At 38.2% G+C, this 20605-nt stretch overlaps 1 protein-coding gene across 1 annotated transcript; it reads right to left on the bottom strand.

The window, feature by feature from the left end:
* Positions 1–6180: 6180 nt before the first annotated feature.
* On the bottom strand, positions 6181–20604 carry LOC136255123 (hemicentin-1-like). Its single transcript, XM_066047842.1, has 26 exons — positions 20571–20604; positions 20204–20527; positions 19904–20155; positions 19517–19819; positions 19076–19399; positions 18300–18806; positions 17889–18230; positions 17492–17809; positions 13273–13614; positions 12910–13221; positions 12474–12788; positions 12091–12414; positions 11986–12033; positions 11710–11937; positions 11217–11660; positions 10801–11142; positions 10436–10747; positions 10077–10376; positions 9731–9837; positions 8919–9126; positions 8548–8668; positions 8030–8315; positions 7909–7978; positions 7349–7407; positions 6614–7086; positions 6181–6560 (listed from the first exon to the last, which is right to left on the bottom strand). The coding sequence occupies exons 1-26, from the start codon at positions 20602–20604 to the stop codon at positions 6311–6313; spliced, it is 6945 nt and encodes a 2314-aa protein (XP_065903914.1). The 3' UTR covers positions 6181–6310.
* Between the last annotated feature and the right edge of the window lies 1 nt (position 20605).

The raw sequence follows: 20605 nt of genomic DNA, 5'->3' as shown, positions 1-20605 counted from the left end.
TTTCTAGCTGAACTCTCTACAGGTGATTTGTTTGCAGCTAAACTCTCTACATGGTGGTGTCTTTGTAGCCGAACTCTCTACATGATGGTTTCTTTGTAGCTGAACTCTCTATAAGGTGACTTCGTCTAGTTGAACTCTCTACAGGGTGATTCTTTTGTAGCTGAACTCTCTGCAGGGTGATTTGTTTGCAGCTGAACTCTCTACATGATGGTTTCTTTGTAGCTGAACTCTCTACAAGGTGACTTCGTCCAGCTGATCTCTCTATGGGGTGATTTGTTTCTAGCTGAACTCTCTACAGGTGATTTGTTTGCAGCTAAACTCTCTACATGGTGGTTTCTTTGTAGCTGAACTCCCTACATGAAGGTTTCTTTGTAGCTGAACTCTCTACAAGGTAACTTCTTCTCTACAGGGTGATTTGTTGTAGTTGAATTCTCTACAAGGTGGTTTGTATAAAGCTGAACTCTCTACATGGCGGTTTCTTTGTAGCTGAACTCTCTACAGAGTGATTTGTTTGCAGCTGAACTCTCTACATGATGGTTTCTTTGTAACTGAACACTCTACAAGGTGACTTCTTCTAGCTGATCTTTCTACAGGGTGAATTGTTGTAGCTGAACTATCTACAAGGTAACTTCTTCTAGCTGATACAGGGTAATTTGTTTGTAGTTGAATTCTGTGCAGGTGGTTTCTTTGTAGCTGAACTCTGTACATGATGGTTTCTTTGTAGCTAAACTCTTTACAAGGTGACTTCTTCTAGCTGAACTCTCTACGGGGTAATTTCTTTGTAGCTGAACTCTCTATATGATGGTTTCTTTGTAACTGAACTCTCTACAAGGTAACTTCTTCTAGCTGATCTTTCTACTGGGTGATTTGTTTCCAGCTGAACTCTCTACATGGTGGTTTCTTTGTTGCTGAACTCTCTACAAGGTGAATTCTTCTACCTGATCTCTCTACAGGGTGATTTGTTTGTAACTGAACTCTGTACAAGTGCGTTTTTGTGGGTGATCTCACTGCAGGTTGATTTGTTTGTAGCTGAACTCACTAAAGGGTGATTTTGCTTGTAGCTGAACTCCTTGCATTGTATCTAGTTTCTAGCTGATCTCTCTACAGGGTGATTTGTTTGTAGCTGATCTCTCTACAAGTTGATTTGTCTGTAGCTGATCTATCTGCAGGTTGATTAATTTGCAGCCGATCTCTCTACAAGGTAATTTGTTTGTAGCTGAACTGTCTGTAAAGTGATTTATTTGTAGCTGATCTCTCTGCAGGTTGATTTGTTTTAGCTGAACTCTCTACAGGGTGATTTACTTGTGTAGCTGAACTCCTTACATTGTGTCTAGTTTCTAGCTGATCTCTCTACAGGGTGATTTGTTTGTAGCTGATCTCTCTACAAGTTGATTTGTGTGTAGCTAATCTTTCTACTGGTTGATTTGTTTGTAGCCGATCTGTCTACAGGGTAATTTGTTTGTAGCTGAACCCTGTACAAAGTGCTTTTTTGTAGGTGATCTCACTGCAGGTTGATTTGTTTGTAGCTGAACTCACTAAAGGGTGATTTGCTTGTAGCTGAACTCCTTACATTGTGTCTAGCTTCTAGCTGATCTCTCTACAAGGTGATTTGTTTGTAGCTGAACTCTCTATAAGGTGATTTGTTTGCAGCTGAACTCTCTACATGGTGGTTTCTTTGTTGCTGAACTCTCTACAGGGTGTTTTGCTTGTAGCTACTCTCTACAGGGTGATTTGTTTCTAGCTTATCTCTCTACAGGTTGATTTGTGTGTAACTGATCTCTCTACAAGCTGATTTTTTTGTAGCTGAATTCTCTGCAAAGTGTTTTGTTTGTAGCTGACCTCTCTTCAGGGTGATTTGTTTCTAGCTGATCTCTACAGGGTGATTTATTTTGTAGTTGACCTCTCTTCAGGGTGATTTGTTTCTAGCTGATATCTCTACAGGGTGATTTTTTGTAGCTGACCTCTCTTCAGGGTGATTTGTTTCTAGCTGATCGCTCTACAGGTTGGTTTGTTTGTAGCTGAACTCTCTACACGGTGATTTGCTTGTAGCTGAACTCCTTACATTGTGTCTAGTTTCTAGCTGATCTCTCTACAGGGTGATTTGTTTGTAGCTGATCTCTCTACAAGTTGATTTGTGTGTAGCTGATCTCGCTGCAGGTTGATTTGTTTGTAGTCGATCTCTCTACAAGGTAATTTATTTGTAGCTGAACTGTCTAAAAGGTGATTTGTTTGTAGCTGATCTCTCTGCAGGTTGATTTGTTTTAGCTGAACTCTCTACAGGGTGATTTATTTGTAGCTGAACTCCTTACATTGTGTGTAGTTTCTAGCTGATCTCTCTACAGGGTGATTTGTTTGTAGTTGATCTCTCTACAAGTTGATTTGTGTGTAGCTGATCTCTCTGCAGGTTGATTTGTTTGTAGCCGATCTCTCTATAGGGTAATTTGTTTGTAGCTGAACTCTCTATAAGGTGTTTTGTTTGTAGTTGATCTCTCTGCAGGTTGATTTGTTTTAGCTGAACTCTCTACAGGCTGATTTGTTTGTAGCCGATCTCTCTACAGGGTATTTGTTTGTAGCTGAACTCTCTACATGGTGCATGGTTTCTTTGTTGCTGAACTCTCTACAGGATGTTTTGCTTGTAGCTGATCTCTCTACAGGGCAATTTGTTTGTAGCTGATCTCTCTACAGGGTGATTTTTTGTAGCCGACCTCTCTTCAGGGTGATTTGTTTCTAGCTGATCTCTCTACAGGGTGATTTGTCTGTAGCTGATCTATCTGCAGGTTGATTAATTTGCAGCCGATCTCTCTACAAGGTAATTTGTTTGTAGCTGAACTGTCTGTAAAGTGATTTATTTGTAGCTGATCTCTCTGCAGGTTGATTTGTTTTAGCTGAACTCTCTACAGGGTGATTTACTTGTGTAGCTGAACTCCTTACATTGTGTCTAGTTTCTAGCTGATCTCTCTACAGGGTGATTTGTTTGTAGCTGATCTCTCTACAAGTTGATTTGTGTGTAGCTAATCTTTCTACTGGTTGATTTGTTTGTAGCCGATCTGTCTACAGGGTAATTTGTTTGTAGCTGAACCCTGTACAAAGTGCTTTTTTGTAGGTGATCTCACTGCAGGTTGATTTGTTTGTAGCTGAACTCACTAAAGGGTGATTTGCTTGTAGCTGAACTCCTTACATTGTGTCTAGCTTCTAGCTGATCTCTCTACAGGGTGATTTGTTTGTAGCTGAACTCTCTATAAGGTGATTTGTTTGCAGCTGAACTCTCTACATGGTGGTTTCTTTGTTGCTGAACTCTCTACAGGGTGTTTTGCTTGTAGCTACTCTCTACAGGGTGATTTGTTTCTAGCTTATCTCTCTACAGGTTGATTTGTGTGTAACTGATCTCTCTACAAGCTGATTTTTTTGTAGCTGAATTCTCTGCAAAGTGTTTTGTTTGTAGCTGACCTCTCTTCAGGGTGATTTGTTTCTAGCTGATCTCTACAGGGTGATTTATTTTGTAGTTGACCTCTCTTCAGGGTGATTTGTTTCTAGCTGATATCTCTACAGGGTGATTTTTTGTAGCTGACCTCTCTTCAGGGTGATTTGTTTCTAGCTGATCGCTCTACAGGTTGGTTTGTTTGTAGCTGAACTCTCTACACGGTGATTTGCTTGTAGCTGAACTCCTTACATTGTGTCTAGTTTCTAGCTGATCTCTCTACAGGGTGATTTGTTTGTAGCTGATCTCTCTACAAGTTGATTTGTGTGTAGCTGATCTCGCTGCAGGTTGATTTGTTTGTAGTCGATCTCTCTACAAGGTAATTTATTTGTAGCTGAACTGTCTAAAAGGTGATTTGTTTGTAGCTGATCTCTCTGCAGGTTGATTTGTTTTAGCTGAACTCTCTACAGGGTGATTTATTTGTAGCTGAACTCCTTACATTGTGTGTAGTTTCTAGCTGATCTCTCTACAGGGTGATTTGTTTGTAGTTGATCTCTCTACAAGTTGATTTGTGTGTAGCTGATCTCTCTGCAGGTTGATTTGTTTGTAGCCGATCTCTCTATAGGGTAATTTGTTTGTAGCTGAACTCTCTATAAGGTGTTTTGTTTGTAGTTGATCTCTCTGCAGGTTGATTTGTTTTAGCTGAACTCTCTACAGGCTGATTTGTTTGTAGCCGATCTCTCTACAGGGTATTTGTTTGTAGCTGAACTCTCTACATGGTGCATGGTTTCTTTGTTGCTGAACTCTCTACAGGATGTTTTGCTTGTAGCTGATCTCTCTACAGGGCAATTTGTTTGTAGCTGATCTCTCTACAGGGTGATTTTTTGTAGCCGACCTCTCTTCAGGGTGATTTGTTTCTAGCTGATCTCTCTACAGGGTGATTTTTTGTAGCTGACCTCTCTTCAGGGTGATTTGTTTCTAGCTGATTGCTCTACAGGTTGATTTGTTTGTAGATGAACTCTCTACAGGGTAATTTACTTGTAGCTGAACTCCTTACTTTGTGTCTAGTTTGTAGCTGATCTCTCTACAGGGTGATTTGTTTGTAGCTGAACTCCTTACATTGTGTGTAGTTTCTAGCTGATCTCTCCACAGGGTGATTTGTTTGTAGCTGATCTCTCTACAAGTTGATTTGTGTGTAGCTGATCTCTCTGCAGGTTGATTTGTTTGTAGCCGATCTCTCTACAGGTAATCTGTTTGTAGCTGAACTCTCTATAAGGTGATTTGTTTGTAGCTGATCTCTCTACAGGTAATCTGTTTGTAGCTGAACTCTCTATAAGGTGATTTGTTTGTAGCTGATCTCTCTGCAGGTTGATTTGTTTTAGCTGAACTCTCTACAGGGTGATTGCTTGTAGCTGAACTCCTTACATTGTGTCTAGTTTCTAGCTGATCTCTCTACAGGTAGATTTGTGTTGATTTGTTCATTGCTGATCGCTCTAAAGGTTGATTTGTTGCAGCTGAACACCCTGCAAAGTGTTTTGTTTGTAGCTGATCACTCTAAAGGGTAATTTGTTTGTAGCTGAACTCTCTCCACAGTGACTTGTGTGTAGCTGAATTCTGTGTACCTGAATTCTCTAGAGAGTGACTTAATTGTAGCTGAATTCTCTACACAGTGCATGACTTGTTTATAGCTGAACTTTCTTCAGTGTGACTTATAATGTTCTGAATCTCTATAGTGATATATTTGCTTAACTCTCCACATGGTGACTGTCTTCTTGCTGAACTGTCTATAAGATTAACTGTTTGCAGCTGAACTCCCTACAGAATAACTTGTGATGTAATAAAATTCTATAATGGAGTAAATAAATTAGCCGAATGCTCTATTAGGGTGACTGTTCTATTAGAGTATCTCGATCTCGCATTTGCTACAAGGAGTTGGCTTTCGAATCATAACTCAGTGGTTTGTAATCCGATTCTTCTGTACTACTGCAAGGACTTTCTATGAAGATTATTCCAGCTATACACCGATTTTCAGCTCATTGCTCTAAGCGGTTTGCCTAGTAGGCGTGAAAACTAATACTTTTTTATTCATAAAAATCGATCGCGTAATTGTGACACAGGTTGGGTTTTGTGTCATATCTCCGTGGTCTTTATCTCGATTCCTTTCAAATCACCAAAAGGCACTCCTACGATGGTTACTCCATCTACATAGCAATTTTCAACTCATTCCATGAAGCAGTTTACCCTGTAGGCGTGACAACAAATCGATCTTGTTTTACGCGAATAATCGGTCATAACTCCTAAAGCATTCATCGGATTTGTACCAAATTTGATACTAGGATTCGCCTTTGGACTCCCTTTCTGTGTGCCAAATTTCAAGGCGATCGGAGTACGCGTTTGCTTGTTATAGCAATTTTTGCAAGTGTGCGAAAAGACGAAGAAAAAAAAAAACGAAGAAAAAAAAACGAAACTTTGGCAGCTCGTATCTCGGAAATGGCTGGAGCGATTTCCTTCAAATTTGGAATGTAGACTCCCTTGGCTGGCGGGCAACTGTGTAGCAAATTTGGTTCCAATCAGATAAGTGATCACCGAGATACAAAGGTGTGAAAATGACATTTTCGTTCTTCCTGTCAATATACTCACGGTGTGGCGCTCCGGCTTCTTGGGCCGCACGACACACTATCGTGTGTCTTGATACACTGTATACAAATGTGGTAACATGCAGTATGCACTTAATGGAGCAAACCCTAGTTTTTGTAGTGAAAAATATACTCTTGTTTGTATATACACTTATAACTACCAATTCATACAAACACAATTGCATGGCAAGCTTCTTCTATCTAAGTACATATTTATGTGTAGCAAAATCATAGTGTATGCATGCACTGAATGCAGCTAGTCGATATCTTCATCATTTGTAATGACAGTGGCAGTATTAACAGTGGCAGTATTAACAGAGGCATACCTAGGCTCAGTCTCTCTTTCGTCTGCAGCACTTGAGATATTTCGTGGGTGATTGCAGCGCTGTATACCAGCATGCTCATCAGCTGTATCATTTTCTATCACCATATAAGTTTGATTCATAACCTCGAGCTCATTCACTGAAGATCTGTTAGTGGTGCCAGTTGGTGGCTGATTTGGCATACTATCAAACAACATAACCAGTATAAAGATATACTTCCCAGATACAAAAATTACCTGTAGTGACTACGAGATTTTTGCCTGTGGTTACATCCAACAATCACCAGTATTATAGTGAAAACTACTACAGCTATTATAATGACCACTGCTGTTACTGATACTCCTGTTAATTCACCAGCTGATAAAGCTGCACCATTCATTGATGAAGTTGAGGAAGGCTTGCAATCATCTGAATCAACTGAATCTAGCATTACTGGACAATTAGGGTCTATATCTAAAATAATTTTATTAACTGTTATTGATGGATTAGACAGCACCCATGCCATTATGTCATTAATAATTTCACTAGCAATGGCGATTGAATCTGGTATTGCAATCTTTGCTCGGTACACAAGAGATGTCTTTGACAGTCTACAGCTAAATGATGGCTCAATAATACCAGCTGTTGAAAACAAACATGTACACTCTCTAGACACTGCTTGAACTATCTCTGTTTTGATATCTTCCAGTTTAGTTTGCTGGTTGGTTTCCTATATAGAGTATTATTTCTCCAAGTATATTATACCACTGGCACTGGCAATACTGCACATTATCAATATTGTGTATATATGTGCATAAGAATTCATGATTAACTTATGTAGTATGTACTATTACGTACTATTACATAGTAGTTACTATTTTGTATGTATTATATAGGTAGCGGTGTATGCATGATATTTTTGCATTGTACATACTTGTGCTGGTAAAACCAACATACATTGTGTGTGGTTACTACTATAGCAATTCACTTACAATCCACTCCAAACATTGTGTAACTGGGAAGAGTCGTAGTTGAAATAAAGCTGTAGTAACTAACAAACACAAAACAATAAAATAATCATGTGAAACCTTGCAAACTTTAATTAACTGTATACCATACATCAGGAAAATTAGATGGAAGTAAATGTTGAGCTTAATGAAACATCTGTCATAGCCAATGCCTCAGCCAATGCATGCACTTCTAAACATACATGATTAAAACTAGAACTCAACCTATTTGTCAACCAATTGCTGTTGTACAACACATAGGGAGGAGCATTATCTTGCATGCAATCTTAAACAGTATAGTCTACAATTTGTACATTATCAACTGTAGTCTTGCAAGCCAGGTGGTTTATGTGGGGGTGGTTGCCTGCACACAACTGTCTGGCACATAAGCACAGATGCTGTTATGAAGCCAAACCACCTGAAATCGTTTTGATTATATATATAATTATGGCAGGTATTTAGACAATTAAAATGTTTAATTGCACATTCACGTGTACCCATGAATACACATCACATGCAAATCTAATTGGTATATGTATACTCACTCATTGGAGTTTGAACAACTTGTGAATATAAACTTGAGGAGTATACCACAAACTGCACCTCTCCATTATTCTGTCAAGATTAGTAATAACTACAAGCCTAGTTACTGATAGTCAAGCTTACATCTAATGGGTACGTTCTTAGGAAGAATCTGTACTTGTATTCATTTCTGAGTGGAGCATTACTTGTCGAAGCGTCACCACTTCCAATAAGAAACACTCCATCACTGGGGTAGTCTGAATCTTGAATATCCATAGCAACAAATGCTACAGGCACTTTGATTTGATCAAATGTTTTGTATGCCTCTTCAATGTTTTGATGTATTACAGTGTTAGGAAACAGACTGTCAGGATCTTCTCCAATATCAATGCTGTTCATTGGTAGGACCACTACTATAATCTGATGGTGACTAAATGAGAAAGACAGAATCGTAGTACTTAAACTTAAACACTTTCAAATACTAAAACATTTGTAGACAATCTGCATATTGTATGTTAAATAAAACTGATTGGAATATTTTTTAAACAATAACACATAATAATATTATTCATTATTACGTATTAACAGTAGCATAATTATTGTGTTCAGTGCACAGAATGAAATACAAATATTATTATTATCTACACATTTCCCATACATACCCCAGCATTCCATTAATATTAGATGGTTTTGATATCACAATTTCAATGACGCTTCCTGCTAGAGTAGCATTGGTAATACCATGAGGTGCTTTAAGTTCTGGAGAGTCATCAATCTGAGGAGCTGGATCATGAGAATTGATAAGAAGAGCCTTTATTGTAGCACATGTACAGTATGTGTAGCACACATGTATACATTTGCATGAGTCCAAGTATTGTCTATAAGATACTATCAGGGCTGCAATTAAAATCCAGTGCTATACACATATATACATGCCATCAAAGAAGATATGCATGTATGATCACATAGCAGCTGTTGTTTAACCATTCTACAATTCTATGAAAATACCTAACAATTATACAGCCAAAATTACCATTAACTAATGTCATATTGGTAGCAGTTGAACTAATATTCCCTTCTCCTGCCCCAGTAAAGGCTGATAGTGATACAGTGTATGTAGTAGTAGGTATCAGTCCAGTTAGAGTGATCATAGTATTATTATCTGGAGTGTCCATATTCAATGTACTGGTATCAAATGGCTCTCTAGTCGGCACATAATCCTTTGCTGGTGTGAAATAGATCTATGAAATTATGACAGTTAATGAAACACTAGCTTGTTACTATGAGAAAACCCTTATACAGGAAATACACACATGTATGCTAGCTTTACACTCTTTGAAAAGTGCCTAATTGATAGTTATGCTTTAATTTATTTCCAAAGGTTGAGGGTTGTAGGCTTGAGTGCATATGATTACAACAGTTGTGTTACTTCAGCAACAGGGCATTGGACAAAGTGAGGGGGCACTGTCCTCCACTTGTAAAAGTGGGGGGCAGTTGCCTCCTCTCCCTATTTCTCCATCCCTGAATATGTGACACTTCCAGGGCAGGCTGAGTCAACAGCTGCTTTCAGACTATACTCAGTATTGGCAGCTATAATGGACAATGGTAACTGCTCAACAGAACCACTGCATAGACATGCATTCTCAAGATGTAGCTAACACTACATACTAATGACCATAATTTACTTTATTTTCGTACAAAAAATTTCATGATAAAAAAACTTTCGTGTAAAATATTTTCGTATGAATGACTGCTCTATTAGAGTAGATCGATTTTTGTAAAAAAATGTTGTGTATTATTTCACAACAAAAAGTTACAGTAACATAAATAGCTACATATTATTACCCTGTATTTTTGAATAATTCCATTTGGTGTGTTTGGGACTGTCCACTGTAAACCAAGTGTTACTTTGTTAACAGCAACAATCATTATATTCAGTGGAGCACTAGGAGCTGAATGGAAAATTTATACAATATGCAAATAATATTATTAATCTATAAAATATGGAAATCAAACATGAAAGTGATGGCTAGACTACTGCATAGTCAATGAGCATAAGTGTAGCTACATTATTACTAGTGTGAATTGGAATAAATTAAGCTACGATGTACAGTATACTAATATCTGAAACCTAGGAACAACGACATTGACTACATGCAATCAAATGCAGCTATAAATGCCAACAGCTCACTGTCATTCAGTGTTCGTATTAGCACTAGATCAGAGAATGGTCCATATCCACTGACTTGAGTACCAGCACTAACTGACAAGTAGTATCTTGTAAATATCTTCAAGTCTTCCATCAAATAAGAAGTATTATTATTAACTGATACAGTAGTCCAGTTGAGTGGCTGCGACACTTCACTATAGTTGAGTTGATGTTTAGTAATGATTCCATTCCTTACTAGTGGATCAGGAAGTTGCCAACTGACAGCAATTGAAGTAGATGTGGGAGATAATGGTGTAATGTTTAGTGGTGGACCATTAGGAACTGCACAGATAGGATATTATAGTCTTATAGAATATAACATTTATATTATATATACTTACCATCCTCCAGTGTCTGTACTACGCACTCCATTGGGTTAGAATATGGCCCAACTCCTAACATAGTATGAGCAGCTATGGCGATCATGTAACTAGTAGCTATTCTCAGACCAGTCACAACAGTGTCAGTGTCATTGTTACCAATATTAATATTGACATTTCCATCAGTAGAATAGTAAACTGTAGACAGAGGTGCATAAGAGAAACTATAGTCAATAATAATTCCATTTGGCATAACAGGAGGTGACCAAGTGATCATAACAGAGGTGGAACTAATAGCTGTAGCTGAACAGTTAAGAGGTGGAGTACTAGGAGCTATGTGTAGAACACGTATGTATAATAACAGGGTAATGATGTGCCATAGTTACCTTCCAGGAGGGCATGAGCAACTAGTGATGGTTGTGAAGACTCCACATCTCCACATCCTGCTTCATTACAAGCTACCACAATGAACTGGTACATCATAAAGGGCAGAATATTCTTAGTTACATTATAACTGTTAGTAGTAGTGGTGAACATGTTAACTTGTCTCTTTCTCACAGTTGATGGTGTCCTTATAAGGATGAAATCTGAACCACTTTCCACTGATCTGATGTATACGTTGTATCCCACAATCTCACTATTTCTGTCATTTGGAACATTCCAATGTATTAACACCCAACGACTACCTTTGTCTATAACAGTGACATTTTGTATTGGATCTGGCCTCTCTGAAATATAAAATGTATGAAAATACCTTGTATGGCAACTTTACTAAGTACATTGTATGAATGTTTAGTCTTACCTAACACAACTACAGCAGTAGGGCCACTCACAGTCAATGTAGTATCAGTCTCTAGCAATGTATTAGTAATCGTACAAGTATATATTCCATTATCACTACGTTCAATTGATCTAATTGACAAATAGCTCTCAACAACCAAATCATTCAAGTTATACATTGTCAACACTGAAATGTCTTGGGGATTGCTGATTACATTAACTAGAGAGGTATTGACCAGGTTTAGGGTTATACTCATTGAGCAATTATCTGGGAATAATCCTGACCCCACAATTGAGGTTACATTGTATGGATCAAGAACACAGCCTGGATCAATAGGAATAGTGTTATTGTTATGTTGCCACATGATAGTCGGTAATGGTACTCCTATAGCAGTACATGTTAAGTTGATTTGTGATGTGACATTGAATCGGCCACCTCCTGATATTGTGACATTCGTGGGTTTGACTGGTATGAACAAAATAAATGATTGGTAAATTACACTATACATCCTTACCAAGAACGTTCACCACTGCATCAACCCTATCAGAACCATGTTCATTAGCTGCTACACAGGTGTACACACCCCTGTCATCATACTGGAGGTTAGTAACAGTTAGTGTACCAAAACTAGTAGTATCACCAGTATTGTTGATGAGGTATTTCATGTTAGTAACTGATGATGAGGTGCTGATAATAACACTGGCAACACCATTTCTCATCCTCTGGTACATCCAGGTGATGTGGTGTTATGGGAGAGCAATAGCATAACATGTCAATGTGATATTATTACCATTGATTTCTATTGTGTCTGCTGGAGGTTTGATAATATCTGGTGGACCTATAATTTGTACATACGAAGCTTAACTTCAATGTATAAATTGCTAGTGTGACTTACCCTCAACAATAAAATCAATAAAGCTAGTACTAACTCCAGCAGGGTTAGCCACACTGAGATTAAACTCTGATGTATAATTTGGTTGTATATTGCTAATGACTAGTGTATATGTCTGTGATGTTGTGTTGTATTCATATGTTAGTATGTTACTATCAACAGTTGTGTCATTAGTGATATCAACAGTTTCTCCATGTCTAGTTAATAACCATCTTATGTTATTATTACTGACCAGTGGAAACGCATTGTTGACAGTAAAACTCAACTCAGCAGTCATTCCTTCTACTCCAACCACTGCACTGTTCACTGGTGTCACTTGGGGAGGAACTATGTATAGCACAATAAAATTAAGATAGCAAGCACAGGATATATGTGCATTATTTTACCTTGCACAACTAACTCAGCACCTTGAACACTGACAACACCAATATTATTGTCTACGTTATTATGAGCAGTGCAAGTGTACACTCCATGATCACGGAACCTCTCAGTGGAGTTGATGACCAGATATGACATGATAGTGTACAAGTCAACCACTGCAGTGACAGTTGTTACATCAGTATTATTACTCAGGTCATCATTTCCTGGTCTGCTCCACACCACTTGAGGAATAGGATTACCATAAGCTGTGCATTCAAATTGAGCTGTGAAAGACTGGTTAACAGTGACATCTACTGGTGACTGAGTGATGCTAGCAGGATCTGTGGAATGCAGAAATATAGCTATCACACAGAAGACAATGTTTAGACTTTAATTGTACAGATATTGCTGTACATGGAGTTACTCAATTTTACAGTAATAACTACTAAGCTAATAACATACACAAGACATTGAGGGTAGCACTACTGAAGATATCATCCACAATATTGACTGCTTTACAAGTATAGTCTCCAGTATCATCAGGATGAGTTGTATTACTCAATGTTAGTGTACTCAGTAATGTTCTGTCTCCACTAGACACCTCTGCTATCGCCACATTATTAACACCATTTGATAACCTATTTCTTGTTGAGGTATTGTTGTAATACCATTCTATCTGTGGTCTTGGTACTCCAGTAGCATTGCATCTGAACTGTGCTATCATTGGTGTAGTCACTGTAGAGTTTTTAGGTAGCTCTGTAATCTCAGGGTGAACTGTATAGTGTGAAAACAATCAAAGACATACAACTAGTAAGATATTCTTACCTTGGACCACTAGTTTGAAACTGACAATGTAACTGTCTCCTATTCCATTGGATGCCATACATGTGTAAATTCCTGTGTCTTCATCCATGGCTGAGATAAATGTCAGTGTTTGCGTAACTGACCAAATGACTCCTCCACTAGTAGAATATGGTACTGGAGTTGATGGGTCACTAATAGTAGTATTAGTATCAATTACTGTATGGTTCTGTGCTGTTCCATCCTTTAACCACACAAATTTCATTGGCGATGGTATACCAGTAGCATTACATGTTACACTGAGAGTATCGGTCTCATTGAGGGTGAACAATGAGCCATCAACTGGTGCTACAATCAATGGCTTCACTGTAATAAAGTATAGTACTGCTATTACTGCTATTGAATTATTATTGTTGAATTAAAACCCAACCTCTACTGGTTATACCATTATTACAATGCACATACATGTCCACAGCAACATTTTTAGGGTTACTCTGTCACTGTTGCATAACCACCTGGTCACAAGTGTTGGTAGCCATTTGGTACTAATTTTAAAATGCTTATACAGTAATGCAACATGCAGTCCATGTAATGATCTGCCTACTTCTCTCCAAAGAGAGGGTGAAACACTACTGCCACTCATAAGTCTACTCATCTATTTAAACTTGAATGCACAAGCTGTACATGTACAATTCATTCTCTTTCAAATCTCAAGCAGCACTGCATAAAGATCCTTATCATTTTCTCCTAATATCCTCAGGATAGTTTGTATCCAATAGAGGCTACTTGCATATACCAAACATTAATATGAACACTTGGGTCTGTAGCAACAAGCCTGTAGTACAATAGTTGGTAGCTCATGGAGGAGGAAGTAAGAGATGTAACTTAAAATTGTTACCTTTCAAAAGCCGAAGGATTATCAGAATAACTATATCTAATCCAAAACAGCCAAGCTGTAAAAAAGTGTGCGGCCCTCAGAAAGGCTATGGTGAAAAAAGATGTGAAATCCAAGGTGGCGGCCAAGAAATGGCTGTGATGGTAGGTTAATGGTAAAAATTTTAATAATGACAATTCAGGTAAATTTTGTGAAGCGGCACAAAAATTCACCTGAATTGTCGTTATTAAAATTTTTACCATTAACCTACCATCACAGCCATTTCTTGGCCGCCACCTTGGATTTCACATCTTTTTTCACCATAGCCTTTCTGAGGGCCGCACACTTTTTTACAGCTTGGCTGTTTTGGATTAGATTTCATTTCTTTTTGTATTTGTATACCCCAAAGCCGGCCTATGGCCAGCTTTGGGACTTTTTTAACCTATGTTTTTTTTCTTTACTACAGGAAGAAGTAAAGATGAAGTAGATATACTTTAAATATTTTATCAGTAAATGTACAAATTATATATATAATACATATGTGACCGGATTTGCAAAAAGGGGCCTTCCACACACATCCAATTTGCCAACTTTGACAATTGATAACTTCAGATTGGAAAGAGCTATTGCCTTGAAATTTGGGCAGTGGTGATTTCTTTGCAGCTGAACTCTCCACATGATGGTTTCTTTGTAGCTGAACTCTCTACAAGGCAATTTCTTCTAGCTGATCTCTCTACAGGGAGATTTGTTTGTAGCTGAACTATCTACAAAGTAACTTCTTCTAGCTGATCTCTCTACAGGGTGATTTGTTCGTAGCTGAATTCTGTACAGGCGATGTGTTTGCAGCTGAGCTCTTTACAAAATGGTTTCTTTGTAGCTGAACTCTCTACAAAGTAACTTCTTCTAACTGATCTTTCTACAGCGTGATTTGTTTGTAGCTGAACTATCTACAAGGTAATATCTTCTAGCTGATCTCTCTACAGGGTGATTTGTTTGTAGCTGAATTCTGTACAGGTGATTTGTTTGCAGCTGAGCTCTTTACAGAATGGTTTCTTTGTAGCTGAACTCTCTACAAGGTAACTTCTTCTAACTGATCTTTCTACAGGGCAATTTGTTCGTGGCAGAATTTTATACAGGGTGATTTCTTTGCAGCTGAACTCTCTACATGGTGGTTTCTTTGTAGCTGAACTCTCTACAAGGTAACTTCTTCTAGCTGATCTCTCTACAGGGTGATTTGTTTGTAGCTGAACGATCTACAAGGTAACTTCTTCTAGCTGATCTCTCTACAGGGAGATTTGTTTGTAGCTGAACTCTCTACAGGTGATTTGTTTGAAGCTGAACTCTCTAAATGATGGTTTCTTTGTAGCTGAACTCTCTACAAGTTAACTTCTTCTAGCTGATCTCTCTACATGGTGATTTGTTTGTAGCTGAATTCTGTATAGGTGATTTGTTTGCAGCTGAGCTCTTTAAATAATGGTTTCTTTGTAGCTGAACTCTCTCAAGGTAACTTCTTCTAGCTGATGTCTTTACAGGGTCACTAGTTTGTAGCTGAATTCTCTACATGGTGGTTTCTTTGTAACTGAACTCTCTACAAGGTAACTTTTTCTAGCTCATCTTTATACAGGGTGATTTATTTGTAGCTGAATTCTTTACAGGTGATTTGTTTGCAGCTGAGCTCTTTAAAGAATGGTTTCTTTGTAGCTGAACTCTCTACAAGGTACCTTCTTCTAGCTGATGTCTCTACAAGGTCACTAGTTTGTAGCTGAGCTCTCTACATGGTGGTTTTTTTGTAACTGAACTCTCTACAAGGTGACCTCTTCTAGCTGATCTTTCTACAGTGTGATTTGTTTGAAACCGAACTCTCTACAAGGTAACTTCTTCTAGCTGATCTCTCTACAGGGAGATTTGTTTGTAGCTGAACTCTCTACATGATGGTTTCTTTGTAGCTGAACTCTCTACAAGGTAACTTCTTCTAGCTAATTTCTCTACAGGGAGATTTGTTTGTAGCTGAACTCTCTACATGATGGTTTCTTTGTAGCTGAACTCTTTGCAAGGTAACTTCTTCTATTGATCTCTCCACAGGGCGATTTGTTTGTAGCTGAACTCTCTGCATGGTGGTTTCTTTGTAGCTGAACTCTACAAGGTGATTTTTTCTAGCTGAACTATCTCTTTCCATAGTTGCATGAACTCCCTACAAGGTAACTTCTTCTAGCTGATCTCTCTACAGGGTGACTTGTGTGTAGCTGATCTCTATACAGGTTTCTAATTTCTAGCTGATCTCTTGAATTCTCTTCAGGGTGACTGCTCTATTAGGATGACTGCTCTATTAGAGTATCTCGATCTCGCACTTGCCGCACCAAGTTGGATTTCGTGTTATAACTCCGTGGCTTTAAGTCTGATTCTTCTACACCATTGATGAGCCTTTCTAAGATGATTACTCCATCTGTACAACGATTTTCAAAGCATTACCCTAAGCGGTTTATCTGGTAGGCGTGACAAGCAGTCGTTTTTTTATTAGCTGATCTCGATTGCGTAATTGTTACACACTGTTGGTTGTTTCGTTGTATCTTCCTGGTTTTTAGCTCGATTTCTTTCAAACCACAAAAGGTTTGAGGTTCAATAGTTAACCTATTCACCCACCGATTTTCAGCTTCTTCTCATACGCGGTTTACCCTGTAGGCGTGACAACATATTGGTGTTATTTTTCGTTAATAATCGCTCATAACTCTTTGCCTGTTTATCGTATTCCAGTAGCGAGATGCGCCTTTATATCCCCCTTCTGTGTGCCAAATTTCAAGGCAATCGGATAACGCGTTCGCGTTTTATAGCAGTTTTTGTAAGTGTGCGACAAGAAAAAGAAAAATAAGAAGAAAAAAACGAAGAAACTGAGCCAATTTTTGAAGTCGCATATCTCGGGAACGCGCGAAGCGATTTCGCTCAAATTTGGAATGTAGAGTGCTGCAGTTGGAGGGAATGTCCACAGCAAAAATCGTCTTGTTTCATCAAGGAAGCACAGAGCTACGGAGGTGCGAAAATTGCGTTTTCTTTCTTCCTGTCAATATACTCACGGGTGTTACGCGCCGGCTTCTTGGGCCGCACGACACACTACCGTGTGTCTTGATACTTGGAAAGAAAGCTTAAACAACACTAAACTACATAATTCACAATACTAAACTTATCATTCAGACTACCTGGAAATATAATCAATATCGTATAAAATTAGTAAATGTTTTCACCACATGCTGTACAATGAGTATGTAAGACTGTTGTAACGAATGACTGCTTTATTAGAGTAGTCATGATACATTACTTATTGGAGTGTTAAACCCCCTGAGTACTGCCTTGCTGTAATTCATGTCATACACATACCATTAACAGTCAGTAACACAGTTTCCATAGTGCTTCCAGCAGGATTACTAGCAACACACATATACTCCCCACCATCTTGTGGTAAAGTGTCTGTAATTTCTAGTATGCTAGTTAACACACATTCACTAGGAGGGCTTGTAATATTACAATCTCCTTGTATAGTATTGAATGTTGTAATCTTTGTTGTATTGTCAGTCAGCACTATCCCATTTCTAATCCACCTGATCTCAGCTAGTGGCTTAGCTGTAGCAATACAATTTAGCACAGTAGTGTTAGGTGATGTAACTGTATGATTCATGGTTGTGACAACTGGAGCAACTACAAAAGATAAAATCAGTAGCAGAAAAGTTCCACAAGTGGAGCTTACAGATATTAAAATTATGTACATAACACACACCTCTTACAAACACTGTTACTGTATCACTATCCACTCTTCCCACACCATTATCAACTACACAGGTATATACACCAGTGTCTCTATCACTTGTGTTGGTGATTTGTAAAGGTACAGTAACCTGATACACAAAGTTAAGCCCATCAAAAGTGACTATCTGAGCATCCATGCTAAGTAGCACAGATATCCTTGTATTGACAACATTAGGTACTTCCAGTCCATTAGGATCCCTCCAGGTGATATTAGGAGCTGGTATTCCAGTAGCAGTACAGTTGATGAGAAATTGATCAGTTCCCTCATTAGCAAATACCAAGCCACCAGCTGGTATAATGACTGATGATGGAACTAGAATAGAATGACAAAGTCAGAATTAATGTAGCATGCACCACACAAGCAGCAACAAGCTAAACTTACCATGTACTACTATTGTAGCTGTTCTGCTATCATTTCCTATTATATTAGAAGCCACACACACATAATCTTCAGCTAGATATGGAGCAGTTTTGCTTAGTCTTAAGCTACTCATCACTGTCAATTTGTTGAGCACTCTGGTAGTATGTATAATAAAAGCATTGTTATTCTTTTCAAATGCAGAGCCAGATCCAGAGCTAAATCCAGAACTATATCCAGAGCTAAACCCAGAGCTAGATGTAGAGTCAATTCCTGAACCAAATCTAGTGTTGGCTCCAGAGTCCAAACTAGTGCTGGATCTAGAGATAGACCCAGAACCAAACCCAGACCCAGACCCAGAGCTGGATCCCTCATCATCAAATGGAGTAATATTAGATAGCGATGCATCTGCTCCACTGATATACCAACTAATAGTTGGTAAAGGATCACCAACTGCTGTACAAGTGAACACTGCTTCATCTCCATCAATAACTGTAATGTTGACTGGTGGAATTGTTATCTCTGGAGAAACTATGCAGAAAGAAATTACTAAAACGTAGACTCCCTGTATTTACAGGCCTAGCCTTTCTCACAGGTCCCTAGTGGGATAGCACTTAATAATTATATGACTTCACTGAAAGTTAGAAGTGCCTTAGTCCTAAAGATAAACATTTCACTTGTTAAGCGTGTTCTTGACTTTGTTAACAAGTCACACATGGCTCCTAGGGAAGGGCTCATACATTAATGTGATAATAAATATCAAAACTATACAATTATGTATGCACTGTGGTTTTACTTACACAACACAGTGAGAGTGGTATAACTCCGTACTTTGTTAACAACATTCATTACTATACAAGAGTACACTCCAGTGTCTTCTCTCACAACATTCACGATAGTGAGGTAACCAGTAACTTGGAACACTTCATTACTACCTTCATTAACCAATAAAGGCTCATGTGTGGTGTCACTGATGTTATATCGACTACTGACTAGACTACTACCATCTGATCTAATCCAAATAATTGTTGGTACCGGTACACTAGTTGCTGTACAAGTGATAGTTGTACTAGTGTCCCCCTCTGTAGCTATGGTCATATTTGGGATGTTGGCAGTGGGTAGAACTGCACATAAAGAAAAAAAACAAAATTAATTAATGATGATAATAACAATTAAATACACAACTATGCATGCAGTATATGTTTGTACTGCGTGATATATCAAGTTCTTACAGAACTAACCATGAACTGTAATACTGACAGAAGTCACATCAACTCCAGCGAGATTTGACACATTCACAGTATAGTTTCCACCATCACCAGTATTGGTGTTATGTACAGTCAATGATGAATTACCAGTGGTATTATCACTGGATAATACAGTGATAATGGTATAATGACTATTATTAGTTAGTAGTTCATTGTTGAATGACCACTGGACAGTTACTGGAAGGTTGGATGATCTAATGGTGACTGAGAAGGTAACTTCATCAGGAGATGTTACTATTATTGTGGAATTTCCAGTAGAAATGATTATTGGTGGTGCTGCATAACAGGAGACATTGATTATACACATCATATTAGGTAATTGTCTTGTAAGTGACAAAAATACATATTAGCAAATCTTACTTGCTTGTACAATGGTAACAACTTCAGTATCACTTCCCAAACCATTAGATACTCCACACACATAAGTCCCATAATCACTACTATCAGAAATTGTAAATGTATACACTTCATTGGTAGATAATATAACAGACAAGTTATCTTGTCTGGTCCAGTTTATATCAAATGGAGGAATACCAGTTGTACTACACAATAGTGATGCTTCAGATCCAATTGGTACTGGTTCAATATTGGCTATTGTGGCAATTGGTAGTGCTGTAGGAAGGTTAAACTAATCACACGCAACTGCGCTTTTGATATTACCTGTTGAATCATATATTGTAATGTTGATAATTCGCATGGTGCCTTCAGCGTTTGGTATAGTACAAGTGTACACTCCAGTATTACTTGATAATGTATTGGCAGAACTAGAGCTGATGAATATCTCACTAGTACCAACATCACCACTGACAGGATTGGCTTGTATTGCTCCACTTGTAGGGACTGGAATACCATCAGGAAATGACCACTGACCATTATGAGTTGTACTACCAGAACGACACACTACCCTTATCTCTATATCTTGATAGACCAGAACAGAACTACTAGTGTATGTGGTGGTAAAGTCAGGACTATGCAGGATGACACCTAAGCAATAAACAAAATAACAGCTTGAATTTTCAAAGCAAACATATTACAGATCTAGAGTAAAGAATTAACAGCATC

The sequence above is a fragment of the Dysidea avara genome, chromosome 5 (assembly GCF_963678975.1).
Source record: "Dysidea avara chromosome 5, odDysAvar1.4, whole genome shotgun sequence".
NCBI lineage: Eukaryota > Metazoa > Porifera > Demospongiae > Dictyoceratida > Dysideidae > Dysidea > Dysidea avara.
The sequence above is the reverse complement of the archived record's forward strand: the minus strand, read 5'-3'. Positions and strand labels throughout refer to the sequence as shown.